General features: G+C 43.0%; 1 protein-coding gene across 7 annotated transcripts in view; it reads right to left on the bottom strand.

The window, feature by feature from the left end:
• ACBD5 (acyl-CoA binding domain containing 5) overlaps positions 1-15,869 on the bottom strand; it is a 53,246-nt gene extending 37,377 nt beyond the window's left edge. Inside the window, exons 1-6 of one of the 7 annotated variants that reach the window (XM_048837820.2) lie at positions 15,686-15,869; positions 14,413-14,593; positions 12,400-12,520; positions 7,890-7,962; positions 1,746-1,857; positions 1,550-1,582 (exon numbers count right to left, since the gene is read on the bottom strand). In XM_048837820.2, the coding sequence (XP_048693777.1) occupies positions 1,550-1,582; positions 1,746-1,857; positions 7,890-7,962; positions 12,400-12,520; positions 14,413-14,488 (415 nt within the window). In that variant the 5' untranslated portion in view covers positions 14,489-14,593; positions 15,686-15,869. Of the gene's footprint in view, positions 1-1,549; positions 1,583-1,745; positions 1,858-4,324; positions 4,473-7,889; positions 7,963-9,233; positions 9,254-12,399; positions 12,521-14,412; positions 14,594-15,552; positions 15,573-15,685 lie in introns of those variants that run through there. The other 6 variants (XM_075125933.1, XM_075125932.1, XM_048837821.2 and 3 more) reach the window with 6 other exon arrangements.
• Positions 15,870-16,210: the final 341 nt, after the last annotated feature.

Here is a 16,210-nt window from a genome sequence, read left to right as displayed (position 1 = left end):
TGTAATAATTTTGTGACAAAATTGAAAAGAAACTCACTATTAAGATTCTGAATCTATCTAAACCTATGCTAAAGTAATTAGATGTCACAGAGTTTCAGATTTGTGAATGCTATGTACCACATCTGTTACAATATTGATAGAGCCAGATAAGGCTGAAACTTGAATTTCAACTCTGAAGTTTCTTGATATGGTTAGTTTGCCTCACTAATGTTATTTAAATTAGGATATAAATTTTCTGATGTTAACAAAATATACTTGTTGGAGTAACAAATTCAGGATCCATTGTATTTTGGTCTGGGTCATCCAATTGGTCTTTTTTGTCTTTAGTTTCTATGATTCTGTTAGTTTAGATTTAGCTACTTTTTAAAAGTAGCTTTTGGCACTCTGTACCATAGATTCCAAGTGAGTCAATCCTTATTATGCAGATCACTGACCTGAATCTGCAGATACTCTGTTACAATCTTGCCTGCCAATCGAGCTGCCAAGCAGGCTAATTAAATACCAGACCTGAAGCATATGCAGTTTTAGTTGAAAAAAGTGACCCTGCTTTTAAAGTGGCCATTTAAAAATTCAGCCATTATTATTTTCTCTAAAATATGAAAAAACTATTTGAACATATAACTGATTAGTTTAAACGCTGACAATTAATCAAAGCCATTTTTGAGTTGTAAAAATGTGAAAAGCACTTTAAACCAGTTTGTCACATTATTTTTAAAATTATTTAAAAATTAAACTTTTTTAAAAATTAAAAATTAGAACAGATCAATTTTTAAAAAATTGTTCCAAACATAGGCTACATATATCCAACTTTATCTTAAAGCTTTAGCTAGGTTTTAGACTCTTAAACCAAGATGTAGACAGACAACCTTACCTGTAATGTTTCAACAGTCTAATTATCAAAACATTTTCACAGAATCAACTATGAAATACAACAATGTTGTAAAATAATAGTTGCCACAGTGCCTTTTTACATAACTATGAAATTACTAGGTTTGCCACCTGTCAGATATTCACAGACTGTTAGATTAATCCCTTCTCCCTTGAACTCTAGCACTGGGCAATGCGGACTGCAAGTACAGGGGAGGAGATTACAGGTCCTTTATTATTTGTCTGTGGAATCCCATGCATACTTGTGCTGATGTATAAATAATAATTTAAAAAATTGCAGGAGAGCAAAAAAAGTTTCTCAAGCTGGAAGACAGAGAATAAATAGACTGCCAACTACAGTACACAGCTTGCCTGCACATACCCACATGCAGGATGCAGAAGAAAGGCAGAATTTAAAAGGCTGTTCTTATCAATAGAGAGGCAGAAACTGGATATTTTTTTAATTCTCTCTCAGCAACCAGAGGCTCTGCAGTGAAGTTTTCCTCTCCAGCACTGAAAATATTTGGTTAAATTCCAAACATGCTGTTGGACCTTCCTGTAGTGTTTTTATTTTTAAATAAAAATTAAAGGTGACAAACCCAGAAGTCTCAAGTGTTGCAGTGAATTACAGCACATAAAACAATGAAACAAATGGATTTACACAGAAATTTATCATTCCTACCTTCTAAATATTTAGAGACTTTCTCCAGTCGGACTGGCATATGGTAAAGGAATGAAATAGAAAGATGCAACATTTAGCTTTAAGAAACTATTTATAGAATTTAAACTGAAAATGAAATGTAAGTAAGTTAGTTAAGAGAGTCTAAATTTTTATTATTATTTACAGTACAAAATAAGGAGGAGGTATTTATTCAAACCTGATGTTAGGCCAGATGCTCTGTTCTTTTTATCCTCTACTATTTCATAGAATGGGCCTATCACTTGTAGTAATTCTTCAACTTTCTCCGTCATTGGCATACTCTCAAGAATCTGTACGAGTCCAAAATACAAAATGTCTTGTGAAACAATATATTAACGATTCATTTTATTTAACTTGGTGCCAAATTTCCTTATGTTCACTGCAATACTCATATAGCAATAACATGTCACAAAATAAATTTTATAACATTCTGTTCAACTCTGCATTTTAACATTATATAGCAGGGACGGCCAACCTGTGGCTCCGGAGCCACATGTGGCTCTTCAGAAATTAAGATGCAGCTCCTTGTATAGGCACAGTCTCCGGGGCTGGAGCTACAGGCGCCAACTTTCCAATGTGCTGGGGAGTGCTCACTGCTCAACCCCTGGCTCTGCCCCTACTCCATCCCTTCCCGCCCCCTCCCCTGAGCCCGCTATGCCCTCGCTCCTCCCCCTCCCAGCCTCCTGCATGCCTTGAAACAGCTGATCAGGAGGTACAGGGAGGGATGGAGAGGCACTGATCAGCGGGGCTGCCATTGGGCAGCAGGCGCTGGGAGCCAGGGGGGAGCTGATGGAGGACTGCTGACATATTACTGTGGCTCTTTGACAACGTACATGGATAAATTCTGGCTCCTTCTCAGGCTCATATTGAATAAAACTGTTTATTGTAGTTAAGGGAGTCCATCAGCATATCAATTACAAATTCCAACATTTATTACCTCAGCAATTTCAAACTAAATCAGGTAGAAGTTTGACAGACAGGGGGGGGTGTGATCATGTGCAATGTGCTTTTTAATCAGTTTTTCCTTGGGGAAAATGAAACTGAGGGAACTCCTTTCCAACATAATTTTCTTTTTATTTGACATATCCTATCCTCTTTTGGCTGGGTGCAAGCACCATGTTATGAGGTGCCCATTGTGCCCTTCTAATTTACCAGCTGCCACTGTCCACAGCAAAAAGCCCCCCAAATCAGAGGGACAGAACCAAAGTAAGGACATTCCAAAAATCACATGATCAAGACAGAAAATTAGGGTCCAACCCTGCTCCCTTGAAGTCAGTAGCAGCTGGATCAGGTTTTCAGTTTACTAATCCAACACACCCTAGCACCAGAACAAGCATTCATATCACAGCAAGGTGTGCAGTCAAACAGACATTCGGCAGAACAGAGATAGCAGAGAAGATACTGAAACTGGCAACAAAAAGTAATAAGTCTGCAGTTTTCTAATCCACCTGGGTAGCTTTTGCTGATTCCCCCTTTTAAGCAATAATTCCAGGAAAAGATGCAGGCAGCAGTGGCAGCAAACCCTCTTCCTGTAAGACAGCAGCAGTAGCTATGGTAAGCCCTTCCCAGACAAGGCACCAGGCAAGGTAGCAAGTAGTTGCAAAAGAAGCTACAGCAAACCATCTGCAAGCAAAAGCCCCACACAGATCAGCAGGAAACAGTAGCCATGGCAAACCCTGGCCATGCAAAACTCCAGGCTGACTGGCAGGTGGCAACAATAGCAATCAAAGCTAGTTTTGCAAACCAATCACAAGTTATCAAAAAAGCAAAACTCCCATTAAAGAGTAGCTTCAGTGAGTTTCTAATCCATTTTGTGCATAAACAGAACAAATTATTCTAAATTCTAAAGGGGGAAACATGTGAACTGCTCAGATATGCTGCTGGAAATTAGCGAAAGAGATTTTACCACCTTTTCTTTTATACAGCTGTAGAAAATTAAAACTTTGTCACAGCCTAACTTGGTTTGCAGTGCATTTACATCTACATGCTGTGCTTTCAACTCAACTGAAAAAATTGCATCAAAACTTAAATATAAATGTCACTGCTGCTCCTCCACACACCTCACAAAAACTACCCACATAATCTGGACAATTCTCAGAATCATACTGGGCTTTAGCCACAACAAATTTTAAAAGAAGTTGTGTGGTGAAAGTCCTTTTGAAAGTGTATGTATACAGGTGAGCACTATTGGGGTGGAAGGACTCTGGCTCTTATCTCAGTCTTATTTCAGCCTTGGCAGTAGGGAAGCTGTAAAGTAAACCTGATCACTAATCTTGTGTTTGGGTAAGGTGGGAGACTTTCACCTGCCCCGCCACTCCATACCCTTTCTGCACAAAACCAGAATCAAAGGCTCTACCGGGCGGGGCTAATGTGGGCTAAACAAAAAATTGGGTGGGCTGCCCTATACATTTTGTTGGCACACATACATGTGTGTTTTATCTATGTTATCCTCAAATAGGAGAACAAAAATATATACAGACAGATCCATTTTAAACTTCAGCTATGGCAGTTCACTGGTGCAACATTTATTCACAGAAAATCAATAGAAAACAAAACTAAGCCAATAAATAAATAAACTAATAACAACCACCACCAACAAATGCAAACTTCTGGAAAAAAATTACTGGTTAAATATTATTAATAGCTAATTACTTTAAATTGGAGAACATACTGTTATTTTTAAAATAACCGTTTGCACACAGCAAAGTATGATATCTGGAAGATTTGGAGACTCAGAGCCATAATACTACAACTCACACTGCGGTCATTCTGGAGCAGAAGGCCTCAGTGCTAGAAAGGGTTAAATGAGCACAGGTACTGTAGGTGGCATTACTGGGATACCTTCGGCTTAAGGCTGCCAACTTTCTGAGTGCAGAAAAACAAACACCTTTGTCCTGCCCCAAGGCCCCACCCCTTCTGAGGCCCCGCCCCCACTCACTCCATCCCCCCCCCCCTCTTCCCCACCCTCACTCACTCATTTTCACTGGGCTGGAGCAGGAGGTTGGAGCGCAGGAGGGTTCCGGCCAGGGCTGTGGGCTCTGGGGTGAGGCCGGGGATGAGGGGTTTGGCACGCAGGAGGGGGCCGAGGGGTTCGGAGTGTGGGATGGGTGCGGGTTCTAGGAGGGAGTTTGGAAATGGGAGGGGGCTCAGGGCTGGGGTGCAGGAGGTGGTGTGGGCTCTGGGTAGCACTTACCTCAGGTGGCTCCGGGAAGCGTCTGGCATATCCCTGCAGCCCCTAGGTGCAAGGGAGGCCAGGGAGGTTCCATGCGTTGCCCTCGCCCGCAGCTCCCATTGGCTTCAATTCCCGGCCAATGGGAACTGTGGAGCCAGAGCTTGGGGGCAGCGCGCGGAGCCTCCTTGGCCAGCCATGCACGTAGGGGCTGTTGGGACATGCCAGCCACTTCTGGGAGCCACACGGAGCCAGGGCAGGCAGGGAGCCTGCCTTAGCACTGCTTCACCACCGACCGGAATTTTAACGGCCCAGTCAGTGGTGCTGACCAGAGCCGTCAGGGTCCCGGTTTTCGACCAGAACACCCAGTCGAAAAGGACGCCTGGCAACCCTACTTTGGCTCGGTCTTCCATCCCTGGCAGCAGCTGCAGGAGGCTGTGGGCAGGAAGGGGGATGGATGTTTAGTCTATGGCGATGAAGCTTTCCCTGGGGGAGGCTAACTTCCTGTCCTGCCTCTTCTGCCATGGCCCCCACACACACTCCACCCCCGCTCCACCACGGGCCCTCGCTCTCCCCCATTATACCTGCTGCCCATGTTTACTTTAACTGTGATTCCAGAGGCTAGTAAGGCACCTGAAAAGTCTAGGGTTTTTGCAGATAATAACTTAGAAATTAGCTGACAAGAGCACTGCATCTCATTCCTATATAAAGAAAGAAAAAATATACACAAATACCAATTAAAGCCATATTTTAAGTTTATATGTCAAATTTAGAACAATCAGGAGATAATACAGCAAAATATTCCCAATCGTAAACCTTGAGGTATCAGTTTTGTAGCCTTAACACAGATATCAGAAAGACAAGTTTGATACTTTGTACACTATCTTTAGTGGAGCTAAATAAAAATAAATCAAATCTGATTACTTTCTCTAACAGACACACTGTATTACTGCCATTATTGCCTCCAATATCATCAACTGTTTTTCACTCCACTAAAAACTATTTTAATTTTCACATACATGATTAAAGTTTTTCTCTTTTATGAAGACAGGAATTTATTTTTCTACTTATTTTTGCATTTATGTTTGCCAGTCACAATCATGTACGTGACTCTCTAACATTTAACTCCATCATCACTATTAGTGTCAGACTTGGAACTGCATTTATTTTTGTACAAATTTTAAGTTACTTTACAGTGTCTAAAGTTGTGTTTTTAGATAATGTTTTTTTCTTTTTTAAACTGGCATTGTTAAGGTGAGTACAAGCCAAATTTACATTCTAGAAGGATACTATTATTTGATTGTACCACTTTAAATAATGAATGGCAAAGCACAATATGGCAATAAAAGTAATAATGATAATTACTCCAGCCAGGACAGGTTAGGCATTTTAGAAATTACTACTCAAAAAATTAAATTTAACTTTGAAAAGAATAAAATGACAGAGAATATATATTTCAGTAGGAAGTACCAAGAAATTACAAACAATAATAATAATAATATTACAAGTGTGAGAGACTGCAGAGGCGAGAGAGTGGGAAACGGTGTGTGAGAGACTGGGAGAGTGTGTTGGAGGGAGAGTGTGTGTGAAACTGTGTGTGTGCCAGCATGCTGTCTCTTTAAGCCGAGCACCCAGGAGCCTGAATGCTTGTTCAGCAGCAGCCACAGCTCCCACTCCTGACCCCCAAGAACCAGCACCGATAGGCTCCTTGTCCCCCCACCCTAGTTCAGCAGACTCCCACTCAGCCCAGCCACCTCTAGCAGTGGGTGAGTTCGCCCAGCACCATGCCAGCCATGAACCAGCTTCCCAAAGAAATGGAGACTGGCAAATTTTGGGGTGGCTATAGCCCCACAAACCCCCACCCCCAGCAGCACGCCTGGCCAGAATACATGGGCTTTATGTAGGTAGAGGGGATTTCACCCTGTGAGATTGTTTGCTATCAGTTTATCTTATGATAACGTTCAGAGGGCATACTTTCATTTAATTTTACTATCTACAGTACTGTTCAATGATAGTTATTTTGAAGAGAACTGGCTACTTCTATTAGTTATTTCAATGGGTCTTTTGACAATTAAGATTATGGAGTAATGAATGGCCAAATTCTGCATTATTCATTCAATTAAAACTCCCATTAAAATCAATGAGAGTTTTGCTTGAGTGAAGACTACAGAATTTGGACAACTGTCCTAATTTTTTTAAAAAAGTAGTCATTAAAGAGTAAGAATAACATGGTGGTTGGTAGAACAGAAATAAAATGTTATAAAAACCCTTTAAAGGAGGTTAATAGCCTGACTTAGAAAAAAATATAGCATATTCTGAATGAAAACTGCACGCTCTGTCCTTAATACTAACCTGGCTATAGTTATGTTAAATTACATACTTGTCCTTGCTGCAGCTCAAAGTATGTAAGATCATTCACTGTTTCAGAGATCTACTAAAAGGGCTGTAGTCAAAAGACAGGATGAGTTAAGGACAGAGCAGCAGTCTTAACTCTGAATTTGTCTAGCTACTTTATTTAAGGATTTATATTATGCTCGTTAAGAGAACTAGGAACAGTTATAAGAATTTTAAAAATCTCTATTCCCAACAATAGACCAGAAACGTTTGTTTGGGTCTAAATCAGACTCTTGATATTAAATACTAGAGGCGGTTTCAAATCTAGGTTCTAACTCATTGTCCTCCAAAGTTCAAAGATGTTCAGATCCAGAGTTTTGGTTCAGCCCATTTTGTTAATTAACTACTTCCCAAGACTCTTCCATGTAAGGGTCCCATCAGATCTCAAACTAGAATTCAGCAAAAATGTGCAAAATTTACTGCACATTCAGCTTTTTTCCTTTGAGATCTCTCTCTCTCTCTCTCCTTCCCTAGTTTGTTCTGAATCAGCTACCGTTTCAGTTCCAGTGTTTCACTACAGCTCACTTGCGAGAGCTGCATTGTATTTGGGCCTCTCATTAAAAACATTGTCAATAGGTTCCCTAGAGCTCTTAAACTTCAAAACTATCACCACCAGACAGTTTAGGGTTAAGTTAATTCAGCAAACTCACAACACGAATGAAAGCTTTACTCGCAGCTAGTGAAATATTTTCTTTATTTTTTTTAATCTTCTAAATATAAAGTTACTTTTGAAGATACATAGATTTGAATTACTCTTACCTTTTTCATTTCTTCAACATATGCTATCATGGCTTCTTCTTTGGGCATATCCCCCAAAGCACTCCAAGCATCCCTAGGAATGAAAACCATGGATATCTTCAGAACACCCATGGTCTGCCTGTATTTTTCAGTCCAGCCTTAAGTAAAAAGTGTTTCTTATTGTGTCTGCAATTTTGTGTGTAAAAATACAATAATAATAATCTAACTAGCTGGTTCAAACACAAGAATGGCCCTACTGGGTCAGACCAAAGGTCCATCTAGCTCAGTATCTTGTCTTCTGACAGTGTGCAGTGCCAGGTGCCCCAGGGGGAATGAACAGAACAGGTAATCATCAAGTGATCCATCCCCTGTCACTTATTCCCAGCTTCTGGCAAACAGAGGCTAGGGACATCATTCCTGCCCATCCTGGCTAATAGCCACTGATGGACCTATCCTCCATGCATTTATCTAGTTCTTTTTTTAACCCTGTTATGGTCTTGGCCTTCACAACATCCTCCGGCAAGGAGTTCCACAGGTTGACTATGCGCTGTGTGAAGAAATACTTCCTTTTATTTGTTTTAAACCTGCTGCCTATTAATTTCATTTGGTGACCCCTAGTTCTTGAGTTATGAGAAGTAGTAAACAACACTTCCTTATCTACTTTCTCTCCACCAGTCATGATTTTATAGACCTCAATCATATATCCCCTTAGCCGTCTCTTTTCCAAGCTGAAAAGTCCCAGTCTTATTAATCTCTCCTCATACATAAGCCATTCCATACCCCTAATAATTTTTGTTGCCCTTTTCTGAACCTTTTCCAATTCCAGTATATCTTTTCTGAGATGGGGCAACCACATCTGCACACAGTTATTCAAGATGTGGGCGTACCATGGATTTATATAGCAGCAACATATTTTCTGTCTGATTATCTATCCCTTTCTTAATTATTTCCAGCATTCTGTTCACTTTTTTGACTGCCACTGCACATTGAGTGGATGTTTTCAGAGAACTATCTACAATGACTCCAAAATCTCTTTCTTGAGTGGTAACTGCTAATTTAGACCCCATCATTTTATATGTATAGTTGGGATTATGTTTTCCAATGTGCATCACTTTACATTTATCAACATGAAATTTCATCTGCCATTTTGTTGCCCAGTCACCCAGTTTTGAGAGATCCTTTTGTAGCTCTTCGCAGTCTGCCTAGGTCTACCTATCTTTAGTAATCTTGTATCATCTGCAAATTTTGCCACCTCATTCTTTACCCCTTTTTCCAGATCATTTATAAATATGTTGAATAGGACTGGTCCCAGAACAGACCTCTGGGGGACACCACTATTTACCTCTCTCCATTCTGAAAACTGACCATTTATATCTACCCATTGTTTCCTATCTTTTAGCCAGTTACCAATCCTTGAGACCACCCTCCCTCTTATCCCATGGCAGCTTACTTTGCAGAAGAGTGTTTGGTGAGGGACCTTGTCAACGGCTTTCTCAAAATCTAAATACACTATATCCACTGGATCCCCTTGGTCCACATGCTTGTTGACCCCCTCAAAGAATTCTAGTAGATTGATGAGGCATGATTTCCCTTTACTAAAACCATGTTGACTCTTCCTCAACACATTATGTTCATCTATATGTCTGATAATATTGTTCTTTATTACAGTTTCAACCACTTTGCCCGGTACTGAAGTCAAGCTTACAGGCCTGTAATTGCCAGGATCACCTATGGAGCCCTTTTTAAAAATTGGCATTACATTAACTATCCTCCAGTCATCTGGTACAGAAGCGGATTTAAATGATAGGTTATAGACTAGTTAGTAGTTCTGCAATTTCAGACTTGAGTTCCTTCAGAACTCTTGGGTGAATACCATCTGGTCCTGGTGACTTACTGCTGTTTAATTTATCAATTTGTTCCAAAATCTCCTCTCATGATACCTCAATTTGGGACAGTTCCTCAGACCTCTCACCTAAAAAGAATGGCTCAGATTTGGGAATCTCCCTCACATCCTCAGCTGTGAAGACCGATGCAAAGAATTCATTTAGTTTCTCCGCAATGGCCTTATTTCTCCCAGTTACCTGATCTGGGAGCATAATCAGGTAACTGGATATCTTCTGAGAGGCAGCGTGATCCAGTGGATAGGGGACTGGACAGTGAGTCAGGACACAAGTTCTATTCCAGATTCTGACCAACTGTTTGGCATTGGACAAGATCAGTTTTGAAAGAGATGGGACCTTCAAAAAGGTATTTTTAATATTAGCCATATACATATTTATACATGTAAGCTGATGTATAAACACAACCAGAATTATGTACAGGTCTATTTAATCTTTTCTATTAAGCCTTACTCCAACAGGAAAGTAGCAGCCTAAAAATAAAATTGCTTACTTATCTCTAACACAATATACATTATGGGTTTGGGGCCATATTGTAGCCATTCATAAAAAACCACAGGTGTCCCAGGAAACTTTGAGATTCCAATGTCCATTTCCTTGCAAGTCTTCCCTGGGGGATAAGAAGAGGTTTGTGGAGTGTTGTATTAAATTTAAATGGAATAGATGGTCTAATCTAATTACCTTAATTTAGTTACTGTTTAACATTAAACAGTGCTGAACAAGATCTGGCCTAAAAAGACTGCTTAGTACTATGGCAAACACATTATTAAAAATTAATAAAAAAGTTTAAAAGAAAGGTAAAGAAGAAAAGGAAAAATGGTAAAAATATTTGAAATGTAACGTATTGAATAAGGCTTTTATTTTAACAACATCCATTGTCTTTTCTCTTCTAAAACTCTCTCCAGCTAAAGGGAAAAAGAACACACACCCTAGTTTGCCTGTCTTAGATAGTATCAAAGATGGTAATAACTGTCCTTTGGGGGAAAAGAAAAGAAGTTAGATTAGACAGATTGGAGCTGTTGCAGTTACAGTCCAATCCCATTTCATCCCAGGTGGTGTTCATCTCAGCGGGAGCCAGTGGTGATGTCGTCTGGGTCCCTCTCTCTGGCCTGATCAGGATCTCTCTCAGGATCAGGATAATGGAGGCCAAGAGTCACAGGAGATGGTGGGAGTGGCAGTGAGGATGGTGAAGTTCACTCCAGTAGCCAATTTTTTTTTTTTTACCCAAAGCCTCTTTCCTTAAGGACCCAAAATAGGAGTGATGGGTGAAATTATTTCAGAATATTATTTCAAATATTATTTATATTATTTGACATAATATAAACAGAGGCCTAATTTTTGACATAGCAGTTTTGGTTCACTGATTTCTGGTTCTATACTTCTCTTATTTATCCAGCAGGATCTTAACACAGTCCTTCAGTTAGATCAGTATGCCTTGTTGCTTGGACTAATTCAGTCTGGCTGGCTAGCTCCCTTTCATAACTTTTCCCGGTCAACATTTGTTATAAATTAGTGACATTTTATGCACTTAAGCTCATAATTAGAGTAAACTTTTAGATCCAATTATTATAGCAGAGGACAAGGAGGAGTCTCCTACCTCCATGGATCCCTGAGATACAGGAGGAGAAATCCCATCCTACGCAGAGCTGGCCTTAGCATTTTTTTGGGGGGGGGGAGTGGGGGGGGGCAGGGGGCATACATGTCACTGTACGCAGGGAGGATCAGCAAAGTTATTCAGAGGCATTTCAATGTTAACTAACTAATTTTAAATAAAAAGCAAGCCAGGTAGTGGTTGATTTTTAGGACTCATGCTGTAGAAGTGGAGCTCAGATGCTGGGGTCCATATATAGTTACCAATATTTTTTGAAAAGCTTTTCAAGAGATGATTGTATAAACATAAATCTGGAGATCATAGTTTCCCTCTCCCCAAATGCTGAAGAGTTTGGTGTGCTCATTGGATTAACTTTAGGATTTGTAAAGTGCTTTACAGTACTTACATTAACCATCATCATGATTGCCTGTGAACTAGGCAAGCAGTATTATCTTTATTTTACACACTGGAAAACTGTAAGGTACAAACATGGAGTGATTTGACTAAAGCCACAGAGGGAATCTATGTCATAACTGGGATTAGAACACGAGATTCCCTTACTCTCAGTCCTGTGCTTAGTTCATTTGATCCTTTCTTTCCTACTATTAAATTCTCCATCCAACTTGTAGTAAAAGCCCAGATTGTCTTTTCTGTAATGGAGCCATCTCAGGTACAGGCAGTCAGATGGGAAGGAACTTGTTGCCACAGCCTAAGAGCACTGCCCCCCTATTGGTGTAAACTGATTTGGGCTCCCCTAAATTCTGGGGAGAGGAGGAAATACTGCAGAGGTACTACAATGAGATCTGCCCAAGCTGCAGCATCCTCAATTTTAGAAGCAAAGGGAATGTCCTCTCCCCTAACGTAAAGGCTGGAACACAGGAGGAAAATCCAAAATATACATACCAATTTCATTATCAAGCGAAGGGACTTTTTGAAAACACACACACTACAGTTTTGTTCACTGAAGTCTTTAAAAAGAGAGAAGACGCTCTTAGACAAAGTTTCAGTACAAATAACCAAACAATCTCTCACACACAATTACCATTTATATCTACCAATAGGATCCCAGAATCCAGGTCTTGGACTGTTACAGGGTCCTTGGGTTGCTTGCTTATAAAAGCTATAGAACTTGAGCATCATTTCATTCGTTGGCTGGAATGAACCTAGTGAAAACATTTTAAAATCAGTAGAAATTGACATTAAAGACGTTTAGTCTCTTTTATGCATTGTTAATATTTCTGTGGGAAATTAACCTGCACTTCTTATAACTCACAGCATGATAAAGAGTCTGCTCCTCAAAGGCACAATTCCCCCTGAAGTCAATGGAGATGGTGGGGGTTAATACATTTCTGGATTACACCAGAGTGAATATTTACTGATTGAGGGAAAATTTCAGACCTAGTTTAAGGGGCTGCATGATCAATGACTTTGGACTTTAAGCTCCACGTTCAGACAGAGGGACTGCAAAATAAGTCACCCTGACCACTTTAAAAGGACACAATCAACTTCACCACATTTGTCTGGATTTTGAAAAACTATTTTTACCTATAGCAAATAACATAATTGACAGATTTGAGATCAAAATGTTTCACTATTTCTTCAGTTTGTTTACTTTAGGCATTTGACAGCACTTTCTGTACAGTCACTGTTTTCTCAACAACAGAAAAATCGGATTTTTTGGCAGAGGGAATTCATGCTCAGGCATTTCTCCTGAAACAACTTTTAAGTAGAAATCTATTCAGTTTTTTTAAAAAGCTGATAATGATCCTTTAATTTTTGCCCTCACAAAATCAATTACAGTTTATACCAGTTTGTGGTGAGTTTTTTGGCTTCTGTGTTAATGTAAGATCAGCAGCGTCTATTTGATAATAGCAACAAATAAAAACTCTAGGGGAAAAAAAAGTCTTGTCCTCAATTTTTGCAATTCTTCAAACACATTTAATAACTTTGCTTACTCTTCAGACTAACAAATTCACAGTGATTGCTGTGAAGTCATAAAATCATATTAGGGATTCCAAGGAGGCAAGTACTTTCTCCTACTTTTGCAACAAAGGTGGAATGGGAAGAGTAGGATAGTAAAAGCTACATTGTTTACATCAACAAAACACCTCTATGTGAACAAAATGCATGCTTAACATTCTCTGGAGGAACAAAGAAATTTGTTCTGTGGCATCAGGAATGATCAAACATATTTTGAACTGCTCGGGAAAACATATTAAAAGCAAATTTTAAAACTTGATCTGCTGGGCCCCTGCAAACCCTTACAGTACAGTATTTATTGAACCACTGATTGCAAATATGAGAAAATTGCAGACGATGCCATGTCTAAGTGGCTGAACAAATAAGTTATGAATAAGCTTTTGGCCCAGAAGGCCAGCGTAAGGAACAGTTCTGTCATCATGTTTAATGGCTGGTGTCGCTCAGCCAGTCCCCTCATCATCTGTCAGTAATTCCCTAGCCCCTCTGGGGGACTCCCTGGCATTCCGGCTGCCTGCCAGGTAGCCTCGTTTAGAGCTCTAGAGGGGGCTTATGGGGAGGATGTGGCTGCCTCGGCAGAGCTGCGGGGGGGGGCGGGGTGAGAAATCAGGTTTATCTTGTCCTGGCAGGGGGAGGCGGTGCAAGGGAACAGCCAGGGATTGCTCTCCTAGAAAAAGAATCTTAGAATATCAGGGTTGGAAGGGACCTCAGGAGGTCATCTAGTCCAACCCCCTGCTCAAAGCAGGACCAATCCCCAATTTTTGCCCCATCCCTAAATGGCCCCTCAAGGATTGAACTCACACCTGGGTTTAGCAGGCCAATGCTCAAACCACTGAGGTATCCCTCCCCCCAAGAAAGAAAAGGAGGACTTATGGCACCTTAGAGACTAACAAATTTATTTGAGCATGAGCTTTCGTGAGCTACAGCTCGCTTCATCGGTGGCAAGGCTGTAATCGGCCTGCGCTCCAGATGGCAAAAGAGCAGGCGAGCGTCCGAGTCCGCAGGTCTCCTCTCCTCCGGCCGGCTGCAGCCCCACAGGCCCTGCACGGACACAAGCCTCCTGGCCCCGCTCACTTACCATTTTTGGGCAAGCTCTGAATCACCTTCACGGCCGCCTCAAACCTGGTCTCATGCACCGAGCCGGTCTCCGCCATGCCCCCTGCCTTCCCCTCGGCCGCAGCCGGGCCCGAGATGTGTCAGCTGGAACCGCGCGCGCAGCGGCAGCAGCAGCTCCCCCTCCCCGCGGCGCCTGCATCCAACTGACCGGAGACAGGGGGAGAGGAATGGGCGACGGCTCCGCCAGCTCCCGGGCCGCCGCCCACGGCGGGAGCAGCCCCGCTCGGCACTCAGAGACTGGGGCAAAGGGCATGAGGGTCCAACACTCCCCCCACATCTCAGCCCCTCATTCCCGCCACCCCGCTCCGGCCGCCCGAACCCCTTCCATAACCCAACACTGCTCATCCTCCTCCTCCCCACACACACACACACCCCCCCGCAACCCCCTGTGACCTCCCACCTGTCCCCTGAATCGCTTCCACGCATCACCCAACCCCACCCCCCAACACGCACCCCTCGCTTCCTCCCTGCCCGTCCCAGCTGCCCCTTCATCGCCCCATCTCCTGCCAAACCCCGTCCGAAAACGCCTCCCCAGCTTCCAACATCTGCCCCTCAGGTCATGTCCCCTAACTAATCCCCCCCCCACACCCTGTATTACATAGTCCTCCCCCCCACCGCCCCGAAACAGCCCCCCCGCATGCCCGTGTGAGCTCATCCACTGCCCCGAAACAGCCCCCCCGCATGCCCCTGTGAGCTCATCCACCGCCCCGAAACAGCCCCCCCGCATGCCCGTGTGAGCTCATCCACCGCCCCGAAACAGCCCCCCCGCATGCCCCTGTGAGCTCATCCACCGCCCCGAAACAGCCCCCCCGCATGCCCCTGTGAGCTCATCCACTGCCCCGAAACAGCCCCCCCGCATGCCCCTGTGAGCTCATCCACTGCCCCGAAACAGCCCCCCCGCATGCCCCTGTGAGCTCATCCACCGCCCCGAAACAGCCCCCCCGCATGCCCCTGTGAGCTCATCCACCGCCCCGAAACAGCCCCCCCGCATGCCCCTGTGAGCTCATCCACCGCCCCGAAACAGCCCCCCCGCCGCACTGCCCCTCGGAGCTCGCCCCCCGCCACAACCTGGCCGTTGAAAAGGCCCACGATAAATAGTCACCCCTTTCCCCAGCTGTCAAGAGCAAACACGGTAGCCAAGGCAGTGGCAGCTGGTCCTGCTCCCCTCCCCCCCACCGCGCAGCCCCCGTAGCAAACAGCGAGCGAGCCGTTTGTCACGCTACACGGGCACCTACCTTTGCCCAGGGATCAGGCCCTCCTGTAATGTCTCCCAGCAGCGGCCCTTAAGTCAGCCTTCGGGCTGGCCTCCGCCCCGAGGCATTCTGGGAAATGTAGTCCACCTTGCTGCTTCACTTCCGGTCTGGGGCCTTGCTGTGGGCGATAACCCTGCCTGTGTGTTGTGGTCTTACAGGTACAAGCAGCAGCTGGCGGCCTGGTCTGACCACCCCGAAGGCTCTCTGGAAGAGAACAGGAACATTCCGGTGTCAGGAAATGAACGGATGGTACCTTTCAGACTCTCCGTGACACGAATGATGATGATGATGGTATAGAGAGCACCTTTCGGTCCCAGAGAATCACAAAGCCCTTTAAAAACACAACCAGCTCGTATCTCAGGTACACAGAGGGCTCACTTCACTGCCTGTATCATCAGTGAATGCTTAAAGTGTGAGGCAGGACACAGCAGCACTTGATACACAAACCCTAGTTTAGGACAAGTAGTAGATTTATTTACTATATTATTTTATCTCTGGATTGATAAT

The sequence above is a fragment of the Caretta caretta genome, chromosome 2 (genome assembly GCF_965140235.1).
Source record: "Caretta caretta isolate rCarCar2 chromosome 2, rCarCar1.hap1, whole genome shotgun sequence".
Classification (NCBI taxonomy): domain Eukaryota; kingdom Metazoa; phylum Chordata; order Testudines; family Cheloniidae; genus Caretta; species Caretta caretta.
The sequence above is the reverse complement of the archived record's forward strand: the minus strand, read 5'-3'. Positions and strand labels throughout refer to the sequence as shown.